General features: G+C 39.0%; 1 protein-coding gene across 3 annotated transcripts in view; it reads right to left on the reverse strand.

The window, feature by feature from the left end:
• dyrk1b (dual-specificity tyrosine-(Y)-phosphorylation regulated kinase 1B) overlaps window positions 1-16,584 on the reverse strand; it is a 76,337-nt gene that overhangs the window by 31,275 nt on the left and 28,478 nt on the right. For 2 of the 3 annotated variants that reach the window (XR_015765584.1, XM_014972595.2), the window contains exon 1: window positions 13,459-15,593. The exons of the other annotated variant lie outside the window; for it this stretch is intronic. Coding sequence is in view for 1 of the 2 variants with exons in the window: in XM_014972595.2 (XP_014828081.2) it covers window positions 13,459-13,561 (103 nt within the window). In the remaining variant the exon portion in view is untranslated. Of the gene's footprint in view, window positions 1-13,458; window positions 15,594-16,584 lie in introns of those variants that run through there. 3 annotated transcript variants of the gene reach the window in all.

Genomic DNA, 16,584 nt, shown 5'->3' on the forward strand with positions numbered 1-16,584 from the left:
TATGACTTAAACATTTTATAGAGGATAGTGTGCCTCGTTTAACAGCATGACTTACCACTTTTTTGTATCAGTTGGTCACAAGACAAAGCATTTATTTACAGGAGTGTTTGGAAATTGACGGTCCCGATGTGAACCTCTGAGCGCTTCAGCAGGCATCGGTAGAGAACAGCTGGCCGAAAGTAGCGTTCATAAATCGGATCAACCTTGAGCTGAACGTCCCTTACTCCGCGCAGGGCGAATATCCAGTATCCAATTTGCAAAACAACTTCGCTGCGGTCAGTAATACAATGAAAACACCGATGTTCTGACTAGTTTGTTTTGGTCTGTGGGCTGCAAACATGGCGCCGAGCGACGTAAACGTCACACGCTGTGACGTCAGCTCCAAAGCTCCATACCGTCCATGTCCTCTGAAACACATGATAGGCTTTTCACTCCAAGCAGGTTTGACATACACATAAGTGTGCAACAAGCTACATAATAAACTAATCAGACTTTGGTGAATTTAATCCAGTCTATCAACTAAAACACCAGATCACCACATTTATGGTGAAAGTAGTCTTTCTTGTGAAGCACGTACAGGAAGAAACAAACTCTATTGTGTGCATTGTAAGAGTGCCGTCTTCTCTACATGCCATGGATTTAGAATGTACATTTAGGCAAGTTCTGATTATCAAAATGTTGTGATTGTAAATATGGTCACATAAGAAGCCTTTGCTTCTTATGTGCTGAAGTACAGCAGTCATTTTTCTGTTCTAGTGCGGGTGTTGCATCAAGCAGAAATGTGTATTTAAACATGTACATTTTATAGTTTCATTTCATATTTTGTGCAAATGGATCATACAAGTCTGTGGGTTTGCCTACAAAATACATTTTTACGGCAATTGGTTCAATACACTATTGACTGGAGAAAACACAAACTGCGGACAGTGCCACAGTTTGGTTATTTTTAGAAACCTTCTCACTGCTAATAAACTCCAGGGTTTCCCCCAGAAAACTCACTAAGCCCAGTGGTCAGCGCGCCAAGGCAGTCCACCATGTTTTTGTATTAAAAATTATTACGCTGACAGGAAATGTATTTATATTGTTACTGGACGGACCTTGTTGACAATATACTTAAAACACACAATTATAGTCTTAAAAAGAGACAAAAAAATACAATTTAAATAAAAATTCTTTTAGTTCGGCATTCTTTTGCCTGAAGCTATCTGACCACTGGCCCCTTCAGTCGAACAGTTCTTTTACAGTTGAATTTTCCTATTGGTTGCAACAAAACGACTTGGTACAATTTTGTCACTTTGAATATAAAAAGACAGCGTTCCCCTTTAAAACACCTTTGTTTTATCAAACAAAGGTGATAAACCCTTGATTTCAGGACATTCAATGTCAATCCACTGCGGTTCTCTTACATGGGATCAATGAAGTAGCAAGCTGATTCTGTACTATCAATCTGGTGACAGAGTACCCAGATGTAGGACGCATAGTGTCATTTGGGAACCATCTATGGTGACAACTGTTATGCTTTTTAGAAAACCAGCTGATTTGATAATTAGGCCCATAAGACACGGCTCTGCAGGGATGAAGTCAAGACCAGTTCTTTTAAGATAAAGACCGAAAGTTTAAAACTTCATCAAATATTTTCGGACATTGCTTTTTGTACACAACAAAATACAAAAATCAATGCAAAAAAGATTAATTACTCAATCAAAACTTGTGATTTCACTAATAATGATCATATTAATTAAGTTATTAAATGCAGCCATACATTGATATGCATTCTCTAAACTGAATTAATCAGGTCCAGGTATTGCCCCCCCAAAAGGGTAACCAGCAACCAGCCTGTACAAGAGTCGGGCACCACCTGAACAACCCAGGCCCAGACACTGGCCCCATCCAGATACAGGGCCAGAAAGAGTCCACATGGTCCAAATGAGCCAGCCAATCAGAGCAGCCCCAGGATGAAACAGTCCCAACATGCCAACAAGCTCTCAACTCATCTCAACTCCATGGAACCACCATAGCACCACAAGCACCTACAAGGCCAACCCCAACCAGTAAAGCAAACACTGAACACACACTCACAAACACAGACGCCATGAATCTTCCATCCATAAGGGCCATCCCCACAGGAGAGCGCCAACCCCAACAAGCTGAAAAGAACACACCTGCACAGCGTGAGCACTGCACACAAGGCTCTGATTTAGAGAGATGAGCAAAATGCCAAGATCATTTCAAACAGCCTAACTTCACTCACTTACACACTTATGTCACATGCTCACACACCACACACACAATTTTACACACAATACATAGATACATTTTGGTAAAAGGATGACTAAATTTCTAGGCACTCCAAATCTGGGACAAACTGCAAAACAGCCAAAACACTGAGTTCCTTTAAATCAAGGCCAAAAACTCACCTGTTTTTTTATAGTTGATTTTGAACCATATTAAATGGAACATTGATGATTCTGATGATGGCACTTGTTTTTTCACTGGTTTCTCAATTGTTAACTGCATTTTTTATACCTTTTTATTTTTGTTTTTTGATGTAAAGCACTTTACATCAAAAGTAAAGTGCTTTACTTTACTGCCTTTCTAAACAAGGCGGTTTAGAAATAAACTTGATTGATTGATCGACTGATGATTGACTTTTCTTATGGCTAGACATTGGTTGGCATAAAACAGACTATTTTAGATAGCTTTATAACTTAATACCATTCTTGAAAGACAAATGTCCCCTATGGAAACAACACACACACAACAAAAAATGAAGATATTCATCAACAAACAAGAAAAAACAAAACATCTTTTATACTAAAGAACAATTTTGAACAGATTTTCATCCATTCATGTAACTTTGCTCATGTCAAGTATAACCAGCATCTCATACTTTTGCTCAGTCAGTTCTCCAGATTAACAAGAGTCAAAAATTGCTTTCAGATTTTAAAGGTGAACAAACAAAACCCATCAAGTAAAGAGCACAGGTTAGTTTATTAATCTATAAAGAGGAAAATAAAGCTGAGGTATCTGCATCTAAAACACTCAGCAATGGATTGAATGTGCTGTATGGGTCAACACTATACCACTTTTATTTAGAAAGCACTCTAAAATTACCAGAGGTTAACACAGGGCTGTACATATACAAATGATAATAATAAAAACTGAACAAGGTGAACACAGACAATTTAACATAGACTAATTAAAATAACAATATTGTTTAGATAGAGATAACCTCTCAGGAAAAGGCTTCAGCAAATAAATATGTTTTAAGAATTTTCTTAAACCCAGAAAGAGAAGAAGCCTGGCTGACAGGGTGGAGCCAGGCTGGCCCAATTCGGGCCAGCTGCAGCTAAAGTCTGGTTTCTTGTAGTTTCTGCCTGGATTTTGGTAGATTAAGGAGCTGCTGGTTGGCAGACCTAAGGGAGGAGGGGGATTACATACAGTTAGTGTATGTAACTGTAGCAGTTCAGAAAGATAAAGGAGAAGGGGAGGCAGACCATTAGGAGACTTAAAAGCTAATAAAGAAAACAGATCCTGAAATGGACAGGTAACCAGTGAAGAAAATGAAAACCCCATGTTTCCTTAAGACAGAATCTAGAAGAAGCAAGTACAAAGAGAAAAGTAGGGGGCCTAAAACTAAGTCCAGTGGGACCCCCACATTAATGAGAGACAGGAGAGGACATAAACGTAGAGTTTGACAGATATCATTTGCTGAACCAGAAAAGTTTGAGCTAATGTAAGGCATTGAGCCACTGGGTCAAAGGCAGGAATTCAATCTAGAAGTACAATGAGAACACCTGAATCAGCTGCTAAAAACACATTGTTCAAAACTAATAAAAGGGCAGATTATGTGCTACATTAAGCTATAAACCTCTAAAATACCACATCCTTCTAAAAATGCCATTAGTTATTTATGAACTATGTTTTTAAAGAGTTGTTGAGACAAAAGGAAGTTTAGAAATAGGTGTGTAACTTTCAGAAGTATCAGGACTGAGATACGGTTTCTTAAATTGAGGCTAAATATGACTGACAGGATCAACACCAGAGGACAAGAGACTACTGACAACTGAATGTTCAACTGGCTCTACAATGAAGGAAAACCTGATCACCAAAATCATATTGTCAGGAATGACTTTAAAAACAGACACTTCAAGGTTTCCACTGAGTATTTACCCAAATAGAAACTGACCTTTATACAATTCAATTTGAATCTGTGACAAAATCTCAGCCTATCAAGTCAAATAAAGACAGACAGAGATGTATTGAGATGCTGCGGCATGCGAGACTAAAACGCAACAGCAATATTGTTGTTACGTTTTAATCATCTTTCAGTGGGTGGCAGTTAGCAAGCATATCTGTTGCTTAAATGACTGTGTAGAAAAACTTGATGGTAACAAACTGACCAGAAAAAGACAAGAACTCGTTTCCAGACAACCAAGTTTTCATCTGATTTAACGCTTACCTTTTCAAGTTCAAAAAACATTTTTTTAAATCCATTTCTTTAAGTGACAAAAATGTGAAAGAAGTCTTATTACTCTAAAAAGTGTTTTTGGGCTGCAGTTCATCTCATCTTATTTACATTAATTTCACTTAATTCTTTTGCTTTTGCTATGACATCTTACTTTTTTGTGTTCATTTAACTCAAAACTTACACTCTAAAAATAAAATAGTTGAACCAACTTAATTGAATTGCTTCCACAGGTAACAAGCAATTCAATTAAGTTTATCCAACTTAATTTATTAAGTTTAACCAATTCAACATATTATAATCATCCAACTCAATTTGTTAATTTTATTTAACAAATTGATTAAGTATGTTTAAGATAACAGATGTAAGTCAGTCTTACTCAAATCATTTATTTTCTTCTAATAAAGATTTAAAATCTCTTTGACTTAATTCTACAGAAAGTCAACTCAAACTTTTAATTAGCTCCAAACTAAATATTTTGGGCTGCAAACTTCTTAGTTTGCAGTCTAATACTCTATTTACAGTGTCCTCTAAATACACTCTAACTTAAAAGTTACAAATCTTTTCTGTAAATGACCTTTTTACTTTGACTTTACTTGAAATAATTAAGTTCGATACCATATTTGTATCCTACGTCTGATACAAATATTAGACGTAAGCTTGAGTCCCGCTTACCTGGGACTCAAGCTTCCCAGGTAAGCGACCGTGGCTCTGTGGGTAGCGTAGTCGTCTTGTGATCAGAAGGTTGTAGGTTCGATTGCAGCTTCCTCCTGTCACATGTCAATGTGACTCTGGTGTACTTTGAGTGGTCAAATGACTGGAAAAGCCCTATTTAAGTTCAGTCCATTTACCATTTTTTGAAGTAAACTAACTGATTTGAGTAAGACTGACTTAAATCTGTTATCTTAAACATACTTAATAAAAACAAATTGAGTTGGATGATTATAATACTCATAATCACCAATGTGATGTGTTTTCTTTTATTTATTTTTTTGGTGTTTACACTGCCGGTGAAAGGTTTGTCTGAAATAAACTAAACTAAAAAAAAAAATAAATAATAATATGTTGAATTGGTTAAACTTAATAAATTAAGTTGGATAAACTTAATTGAATTGCTTGTAACCTATAGAAGCAATTCATTTAAGTTGGTTCAACTTTGCAGGAAATCATAAAGTGAATAAGTTAACATTTTTTGTAATATCAAAAGAGATGCATCTCCATATTTATTTTCATAATACATTGAAATCAGTTAATGCCATGTCTGAGTCTTAACAGCTAACCTCTCCTATCTTTAAGAAGAGATGGAGCAGACTGGACTTCTTAAGGAAGCCAAGATCCTTCAAGGTTTGCAGCAAGATGCTGCAGATCTTCTATCAGTCTGTTGTTGAGAGCGTCGTCTCTTCATCCGTCATCTGTTGGAGAAGCAGCATCAGAACCAGGGACATAAAAAGGCTCAACAACCTGATAAAGAAGGCTGGTTCTGTTCTGGTTCTGTTCTGGGGACGACTGGAGATGATGAGGCAAAGAAAGATTCGTCATAAAATCAAGAAAACTCTGGAAAACCCTGACCATCGTCTTCATTAGACTGTCGTGGGTAAACAGAGCATCTTCAGTCAGAGGCTTCTTTACACATGGCGCATGGTTTTGAAGCCATTGCTTTGGATGCACCAACATCTTGTATCAAGCCTTTCTGTCATCTGCATGAGTTCTATGAGAATTTGCCATTCCTTTCTCTCAGCCACAGGACAAACAAACTGAGTCTAAACTGAGTAAGATTTCACTGCAAAAACCACCAATAACAATAGAAGCAACAGTAAGACTTGGGACATTACTGCTTATAAATACATATTTTAGTCTGCTACACCTTCAGGCTAACAGTGTTCTGCTAGTAGGGATGAGAACGATTTTTCTGCGTTCTATGATAACACCTGGTAAGTGACTGGGTTTTTTTTTTTTTGTTTTTTTTTTAATCCAACAAGCAAAACCAAAAAACTTAGAAAGTGAGGACAAATTCAATAAAACAGCTGTAAGACACTTTCACAAAAATACAATCACCATTTAAGTTCCTCAACTTCCAGAGGAAATTCATCCTCTGGTGAACTTTCCAGAGCCGGGGATTTAAATGTCAGTTTGTTGTCCATCACTGTGCAGGAACTTGTATTTGTGCACCTCATACACTACTAGACCATTAGTAATAACTGGAGAACGAGGGGCAGAAGTCTGTCCACATCATTATTGTCAATATTAATTAATGACTGACAACATTTAATTTTCCTTTGGAATCAAAAAAGTAGTTTTGAATTAAATTGAACTAACTTACTTATTTCTGAATTAATTACTTATTTCAAGCATTATCAACTCTCACTGAATTAAGGCCCCCACATACTCGGGTGCACTTCAGTCCGCGCAGATACATTTTTATGACCGTGTACGTGTACTTTGTGTCTAATATACGGAGCCCCACAGGGGACATGGGGAAGTTTTTTTCTTTTGCGTTCCCTCACAATAATCTACTGATCAGTTCATGCGGCATAATTGATACTATAAGCCTTTTTTACGGTGGAAGCCGTACTTTCTGCTTTAATACAAGCTTATAAGGTTTTTCCATGGACTATTGAGTTATTATCGCGGGGTAATAAGTCGTCTGATTGTGTCTCTATTGTGTTCGTGTCTGAATGGTTTAAAGGGCTGCTTTCTGTGCCGTTCCATCTGAGCCTTAACAGACATAAACATGCAGTAAATTAATCGATTTTCAATCAGTTTTTTGCACCAAAGCGTTAATAATAATAAACACGTTTTCACTGAGGCTCTATGAGAGCAATATGAATGAAACAAGTAATTATTGATATGACAGGAGCAGCGGCTTTGACACCTGGTGGTGGGCGTGTCGATGTGGGCGTGACTGTCATGAAGTATGAATGGGAAGGTGACGCTGCTGGCTCGGTGTGTGAGGCAGCGGGTGAGCTGGGGGGTCAGTCCTCGCAAAGTTTGGAGCATAATAAAAATTTAAAAAATCGATAATTGTGACAGAACAAAGAAGAGGTTAGGAGTTGATTGATACACGGACAGATGAGATTCCCCGAGTTAACCCAGTGCGGCCCTCTACCACCATTAGTTTGCTGTGTTTTATAATAATAAAACGTGTTTATTATTATTAACGCTTTGGTGCAAAAAACTGATTGAAAAATCGATTTATTTACTGCATGTTTATGTCTGTTAAGGCTCAGATGGAACGGCACAGAAAGCAGCACTTTAAACCATTCAGACACGAACACAATAGAGACACAATCAGATGACTGATTACCCCGCGATAATAACTCAATAGTCCATGGGAAAACCTTATAAGCTTGTATTAAAGCAGAAAGTACGGCTTCCACCGTAAAAAAGGCTTATAGTATCAATTATGCCGCATGAACTGATCAGTAGATTATTGCGAGGGAACGCAAAAGAAAAAAAATTCCCCATGTCCCCTGGGGGACTCCGTACTAATAAATGTGGGTCTAATAAAAATTTGTTAGTGCTTATTTTCAAAAGGCGATTTTAATTGGACAAACATCCTCTCCTCATATTGTAATTTACTGAATATAACTGTAAAAGTTAATGAGATGGAGATTATTCACGGAGTGGGGCTACCATTAATAAAATAACCAGGACCTGGAGGAGTTTCGTTACCTGGGACATTCATGGTAGGAGACGCTGTGCTCGAAGATATTCCCTCCACGAGTCACTTCATGTTGCTAAGCAACGTACAAACGCTTTACATTCGTACAATTCAGTCGCATGCTGTGTGTTCTGTTTGAGGATGTTGGAGGTTCTTTGTACTCTTATTGTGATTAAAGCGCTGCACATGTTGCAACCGGCTCTGGAATCGTCCTTTTTTGTGAAATGTAACCACACTTTGGAGCGCCTCCGCCGCGACGCCATCTTCGATATTTTCTAAATCAAACTATTGAACGTATACAATACGTCATCACGCAAATACGGCTAACGCAATTTGAATCGATGAGTGTGAAATCGTTAGGCAGATGAACGATTCCAAGGAATTGAACAGAACCAGTTCTCGATTTTCCTTCGGCTAGGGCAACGAATGAAGCTAAAACAACATTAATAAGAATAATAATAATAATAACACTGCATGTTTTAAATGGGCATTCTTCAGGTTAGCTTATAGAAAATCTCTAAACACTTTAAAAACAGACTGCACCAAAGTGCTGCACAATACCCTTCAAACCACAAAAACACATACGATTAAGACACAATACATTAACAGACAGGACAGGTAGATTGAACTTGATGCCTATGTTTGTTTGAGGCAACCAGGTATTTTGATTTTTTTTTTAGAGTTGACAGTATTCTGATAATTAAGAAAACAATTTTTCGAAATGTCAAAAAGAAACCTGCAACTTATCCTTATGTCGTCACCTCTCTGCTCGCCTGCAGTCTCACCTGAGAGCACACGTAGTTTCAACGAACCACGGTTTTTTCATGGTTTTTTCATGGTTCAAAGTGTTCCCCAGCAAGAAACGCCCTTCCCCCCACAAACACTAGCTAAGAGGTTGGATGTCCACTGCCATACCTCAGCACAGCAATAGTTAAACAACCACTCCATCAGCTAAGATACATCTGCTAATGTTGATTGTATTTCGAACAATGTTCACATCAAAAACTTAAGATATTCTGACAATCAACCTGTGCCCATCTAAGCCAGCAGCACCTCAACAAGTGGCACACTTTCAAGAGATGGCTTGTCTGAGAGGAATAAAGGAAGCTAAACTTGTAAAATGTTAACTGATTAACAAATTAAAAACTATCTGCTCAGAATTTTGTTTTATCAAAGTTCCACACAGACCCATTTCACCAAATAAATCAAAATATTCAACGGTATATCAAAAACTTCTTTAAGTAGGGAAACTCAGAAGCAATTAGACAATGTGACAGAAAGTCATTTTGATCACCAAAGTCCAACATGTGGCTGGTCAAACTGAAGAAATATTGAATCTTTGTAAACATATGTTTCTAACCAGAAAAGCTCTTGGAAATAGAGAATGTTTACAGTTTGATGTGTATTGATGATTTTAACAATGGAACTAACATAATGCCTGTAAACTGGTTTTTGCAACTGTTTACTATATAATAATAAAAAGAATACATCTTATTTATAATATCCTTTATATCTTTAGATCTCAAAGGGCAAAAACAGAAACGAGCAAATCAGAAAAATAAGCTAAAAAAAACTTTACCTTTAAAAAATATCAAATAGCAATCCTGTTTTAAACTTTGCTCTTAGCAGTGGAGAGGACATTTGATTCTTTGTTTTGTCTGTTTAAGAGCAGAACTTTACTGATCTGGATGCTGCTTTAGGTACAGTCCACTGTTCTATCATTGTTTTCTCTTATTAACGCACAGAAAACAAAACTAGCTGGAGAACAAAAACGTGCAGCTGAATAAAAAACAAAAGGACCCAGAATGGAAGGATGGGTGGATGGGTGAGTTGGTTTTACTCTTAATGAACCAAAGAGTTGCTTCCATTAGATCTGGCAACTATATTAGAAAAAATAAATAAAAAGAGTTAGTTATTTTGGCCAGAGATAAAATCTGTAAAATAATAGTTTGGAAGCACTCCATTTATTGCAATCTACAAAGTAAATCTGAGTAGATAGGGACAAGTGCATATATTTACCTTGATATACTATGGCTAATTTTCATATACTTGTCAACCTACTGCGTTTCCTTAGAGAAAAACATTTTTAGGCTACTCGAATAATAATCTGAACTTGACTGCTATTCATGGGTGTTTTCTCAACATTGCTTTAGATATTTTACATGCATACAATTTTAAAAAATTCAAACATGTGCTCAAGCAAGTGTTGATGATAAAACCTTCTAAACTTCTATAACCAGAAATCAACATGCTGAGAATAGCCCAGGTTTATTGACCCTACACAACTGACGCTCATGTTGTTTTTGACACCGTTTATCACTTCCTTGCAGTTATTCCTATTTTACTTGATTTGAAATTGTGACAGAGTCAAACCAGATAATAAATGGATCCATTGTTCCTGTGATTTCTAGCAAAAGAGGCCAAACTGAAAGTAGACAATTGAGTCACACTTTCTAAATTTGCCACGAATACACCAATAGATCCATTTTTAAAAGGATTTCTGAAAATCCAAACTTTCCTCATCATAAACACTTATAGACACAGTAGACAACGTGCACACGCCTCACCTTGAAAACTGATTATGCTCATATGAACCGTTGTCAGAACAACAAAGGTTTCATGGAAGACAGCAGCATACAGGCTTTATGACCCCAGAAGGGTTTCATGGATCAGGGCCGGCCCAAGGCATAAACAATCTAAGCTGCCTCTTAGGGCCCCAGGGCCACTAAGGGGCTCCCTCAGTGGAGCTGATTGTTTTTGTTTTTTTTTAGTAATGATTTCTATGTCATTGTAATAATAAAAACACACAATTGTATTAAGTGGTGATTTTTTTACAGTAATATATATTTATTGTATGTAGAAGTAGAAATCATTTGTTTTGTGGACAAAATGAAATAATAAAGAATAAAGAGGGCCCCCTGGTGGCCACGGTATGTCATGCTTCACTGGTAATAAGAGCTACAATGTGCAGAGCGCATCCAAACGTCCAAAGCTCTGTGGAAGATAAGTTAGCAAAATAATGTCGGAAAAATGGACTAATTCATCAGGGAGAGAGAAAAGAAAGACGAAGATAGAAAAAGAGCCCATGTAAAGGTTTGTTTTAATGTGTCTTGGTAATGTAATATTTATCAAAAAGATTTGTTGAGCTGCAAAAAGAAACTTAGCTTGGTAGCGACCTTGAGCGGTCCAGTTCAACAGTCAAAAGATAACTAGGATCAATTGGAATGTATGTGTGATTGCATTGAAATAAATGTTGTAAAGTGCCTTGAGATCACACGTTGTGAATTAGTGATATATAAATAAACTGAATTGAATTGAACAGTTTGTCTGTTAGATGCTGGAGGGAGATGTGGCCTTAACTAAAGGAGAAGAAAATTAACATGAGAAAACCTGCTTCAGTGAACATGAAGTACCAAAGAACAAGTCCATCATTACTGTGAGGTCATGGCCATGAACACCAGGACCCAGTGCTACAGAGCAGGATCAGCAGCTTCAGGTTCAGTGTTGTATGACAAAGCTGCTTCAGTTCCTACCTGGGTAGGACTCCTTGCTAATCTATGCTGGAAACCCAACCAGAGGAGCAGGTTTAGAGATTTTAGGTCAAACCTCTAAACCTAGAGAGTTTGACCTAAAACCATGAAAAAAACTGCCTCTAAACTAATCTCTGCACACAGAGAGAAAACTGAAGAAAAACCAGCCATGTGGACTTCTTTCACTAGAGAAACCTGGCTAGTGACGTGTCAGCTAGCCAGATAGCCATCCTCTCCATTCTGCTTTATATTATATCTCGTGATGCACCAGTAGGAACATTTGTTCTGGTATCGATATCCAATATTAACATAGTTATTGCTGATAACTGATATATATTTATACTTCCCTACTGTTTCAACACCATGAAAAAATAAGCACACTACTGACATCTCTTTCAATTAAACACCTCCCAGTTCAGAGCTGCATCAATGTCACCATCACTTCCCAAACAGACGCCACATGGCCAATCATGCAGCAGGGTTACAGAATCAGAGGGGCGAGTCCTACCAGAAGGACCCGAGGGATTTCATGGAGGGAAAACCATGAACAGCGTTCGACTCTGCATCACATTCAGTGCTCTAAAAACAAGCAGACTTGTTGAGTGCTATCCTCAGCAAGTTGTTGTCTGTGTCCTCCAGTGATCAACTCAATGCTCAGATGAGACAGGAAGTGGAGGATGATACAATGTCTCATCTCTACACAAAAGCAGGCAGTGCTGCAGCAGCTGCTGCCTTTGCTCTTTAATATGTCACACACTTTCTGGAATTCTCTGTTAATGTTAATGGATTGATTTCTGCTAAAGACAAATGCTGGACCTGCTTCATACTAAAAGGTCCAGTTCACAGTTTTTACATCAAAAATTAAAATAAAAAATGAAAAAAAAAAATAATTGCACCTCATTATTCCATAAGATAGTACTAAACTTGACCTAATTCTGTTTATATTTCTGCAGGGGAGCTGAAATTCTTTCTTTTTCTAGTAAAACCTTAAAGGTTGCACAGCCACTGTGAGAACCAGAGCTCATCACCTGTTGAAGGTGTGATCATTAGCACAGCAAGCTGTTTAGAAAGCGCCTCTTTAATGTTTGTGAGATGTGACACAGCCTGGTTGTCACTTCTTTAAGAATATTTACTGAACTCAACATTTTAAATGAGCCTTACATTATCTTTCTTTGTGGCTCATTAAAACAGTCTGATTCTTTGATTATTTACAAGATTCAAATCTGCTCAGCAGAAAGACTATTGGTGTGATGTGTGGTTGTACAGTATGCTTTAACTGGAGAAGATGCAGACATCCATGTCATGTTTACACACCTTTGGGTTTTGATCAACTACTTGTCCTTTCTGATGGTTAAATTGCATTGATATGAACATTTCTTGTGACAGATTTATAATATTCACAAATAATTGAAAGGTAACCAAGCAAAGAAGTATAGTCACACAAATTCACTCACTAACTGCATTACTTAGTAGACCTCCCAACCCCCAAACACACACACACACACACAGATCCAGATATACCTGATCAAGATGCACAATGTGCAAAGCTAACTTGTTTGACCTTAAGGGATCAACTTCCTTGCAATATTAAAACACACACACACTACACATCAGTGACACACACTACATACACACACTACGACAGTCACACATTCACTCTATCCAGCCTATGCTCAGAAAAAGAACAGTTCCTCAGTAACATTCAAACACAAGGCGGGACTCAAAGAAACCCTGGCATGATGGCACAGAATGAACATGGTGTCAGTCACTCGGTTTGTGTTACTTGTGTGTGTACTAACTTTTGTTGTTACGAAGCAGAGTAGAGGTGATCCAAGGCTCTGATTGGACCATCCTGCATGAAGGTACAGTCTTGTCGTCCACTGATGATGACGTGACAACCATGGAAAAGCTTGGCAAATGTTCAATCCAGATGAGAAATACTGTCAGTGGAAATGCTCTGACTGACAGAGACAGACAGACAGGACTTGGAGGGTAGAGTCAGTCTTCCAATCCCAGAGTTCACTTCAACACTTCACATCCAACTAAACATCTCAAGCTTGAAATGGTGGGAAACTGTCCAACCAGTCCAAAGGCACCTTCTTCTCTGGCTTGTTTTTCTCCTCTCCCGGTTTGCTTGTGACTTATTTGTAAGGCAACCAACAGGTGTACAGGCAGCTTGTCTCTCTGAAGTAAAAATATAAAGGATGTAATCTCTGTTTTATGTGGATTTACACTATAGATATAGATCTCTCACTCTACTTATATATTGTTTCTCTGTGGATTTGGGAACTATAGGGAAATAAAATATTTGGCTTGTAGGTTTAGCTTTTTGTGGTGGAGTCGGCAGTTTCATGCATTCTGTCTGCAGGCTGGAGCTTCCAGATCGCTGGTGTCTATCAGGTAGTCAGGAAAACAAAGTTCTGTTATTCTAGTGTGATTAAGAGTTAGAGCAAACAAGAGATAAAGGCATAGTCTTTAGTTGCTTCTGATATGTTCGCTTAGTCCAGGTTAGCACCCAGCATAGTTCATTTTTAATTTTAGTTTTGTTTCAATCCAGAGGAGGCATTACGTGACCGTGAAGCCTTAGGCTATAGAATAAAACTTCTCTAGAACTCTCAAATTACCAAGGCTACATGGTCACTAGGTTTCCATAGAAAAACTGACCAATGGTAGAAATTTGGGATAAATTTTTGCAGATTTTTCTTTCTTTCTTTTAAGACATTGACTTGCTTTAGGTTTGGCTAGTGCTATCCAGGCTTGCCCTGCATTTTGCCAGACGGGCTGAGCGAGCAAGTGCAATAGGTTTTGGAAGAGAAAAGGGTAAGGGGGAGTCAGGTTTCCTGCTGCCTGCTTTTACCCCATCACTTACGCTAAAAATAGCTCTGATTACTGGGACTTTCTGGGAGACTAGTCACTGGACAGAGCTGTTCCCGACTGGATTAATCCGCTGACCCAACCAGTCCTGCGGTGCTGCTTCCACAAATCCCGCTTCAAGAGAGCTTCGTGTGTGTGTGTGTGTGTGTGTGCGCGCGCGCGCGTCAGTTCACTCAGATCTCATTCACACATTCAAACTCTGCGCCAAAACCTAGAAATAATGTAGTCTCCAAAACTGCACGGAAGGTTGCTGTGAACGACGGTTGCATAAACACAAACAAAGCAAACCGATGCAACTTGTTGCTGATACAGAGAAAGGTCGAAAAGTTCTCCCGACTTCCACTGTCACGATCCTCATGAAAGACGTGTCGCACACAGTACTCCTATTCCAGGATAGATGAGTCGACCAGAGATCGGGAATCAAAAGTTGAATTCCAGTATACTGGTTTGTGCCGTAACGTTCCGCTGCGCCGCTAAACTCCGCCGCTATTTTCAGTTCACCAAAAAAACAAAATAAACAAAAAAGAAGAAAAAGATCACACAAATCCACAAGAAACTCACGATTTGAGGTAATCACGCGCATGTAAATTCACAAAGAAATGTCAGAGCTGCCATAAGGGGGACAAAAGAAACCAAATCCGGACTTCCTGAGCTTTCTGTCCAGCGCGTCAGAGAGCCTCTTTATGGGCCTCCTCCTGTCAAACCCCGCGGTCTTCCTCGCACTTAGTGCCCGCACATGTCTGTGTTTCTCTGAACGGAGGCGGTTACTTTATTCCCTCGAGGTGGAAACCATCACAAGGGCGATTTGGAGTCATGCTTCTCGCCCGTTTCCCATACCCTGCTCCGCTGTAGTCGGAATCTGTGCTCCCCTGCCATCCGGCTCCCCCACCCTGCTAAAGGACTGAACCACTGGCCGCAGCAGGGGTCGGAGCGCCACTACATGAAGCAGCTTCATTGAACACTCATGTCACATCGACGAGCACAGACACCAAAGAAAAAGTAACGATAATAACAAAATCATCACACAAAATTGAATACTAATGCTAATAGGAGGAAATGAAGCGACATGGACACCGAAGCTAAGGGAGGTATGGCCCCATCTGGCTGCAGTAGTCCGCTCCAAGCAAACCTCTCCCGTTCTCTCCATTTATAGTAACAGCGGGATAAATATACTGGAACTTTATATACAAGCATGCATAGACGACCTCTTCCCTCACACTCTAAACAATCATCAAACCGTCTCTGAGGAGAGTCTGCAAACGATGATTTCATCTTAATATTCTGTATGGCTGTCCTCTGGAGAGTTTGCTCTTTGTTTAGAATAGACACATTAAAAAGTTTTGAATTACAAATGTGTTGTTGCCTGCTGTGTATGAATGCTTCTGTAACCTGAACCCTCCGCCCTCCCTTTTGCAAACACATGTATGTTACTGAGACTGGCGTTTTTATGTTAATCCCTCTCAAAAGGACCAATGCTAGCCAAAAATGACAAGCAAAATGAATTATTGCGTCCACGTGGCCAACAGCGTTTCATTATGTTTAGTTTTTCAAAGGACTTTAAACTTCCATGCAGTCGGTGAGATACAGCCTCTACCTTCAATCACCACGCATCCTCCCATGGCCCTGTTGCTACCCGGCGGTAAGGCAACTCCTGCCCAATTGGCTGCAAACAGTCCCATCCCTTACTGTAATTGGGTAATGGCAAGGTTTGTGGGAGGAGCTCCTAGCTCAGTTCTCCATGTCTGTTTTAACGGCGCGAGTCAGGAGCGACGCGGAAATAGTTTGAAGATGTTAGGTAGAAATGGAAAGAAGGACGTGGAGACAGAGCGGGTGGGGCTGGAGATTGAGCCAGCGAGTGGGAGAGCGCAAGGAAAAAAGCTTCCTTAAGCACATGCTCCTGAGTGACTACAGCTCAGATGTTTGACTTCTCCTCGCCAACCAGCCAAAGCTAGTTGTTACTGTTGCTATCCGAGCATTCCATCTAAATCAGGCACAATGCTGCCTGGGAACAGCTCAGCGGTGTCATAAACCAGCTGACAACTCCTTAAAGC

This window comes from Poecilia mexicana, unplaced genomic scaffold (assembly GCF_051168715.1).
Source record: "Poecilia mexicana isolate PSO_F unplaced genomic scaffold, ASM5116871v1 scaffold_16, whole genome shotgun sequence".
Lineage (NCBI taxonomy): Eukaryota > Metazoa > Chordata > Actinopteri > Cyprinodontiformes > Poeciliidae > Poecilia > Poecilia mexicana.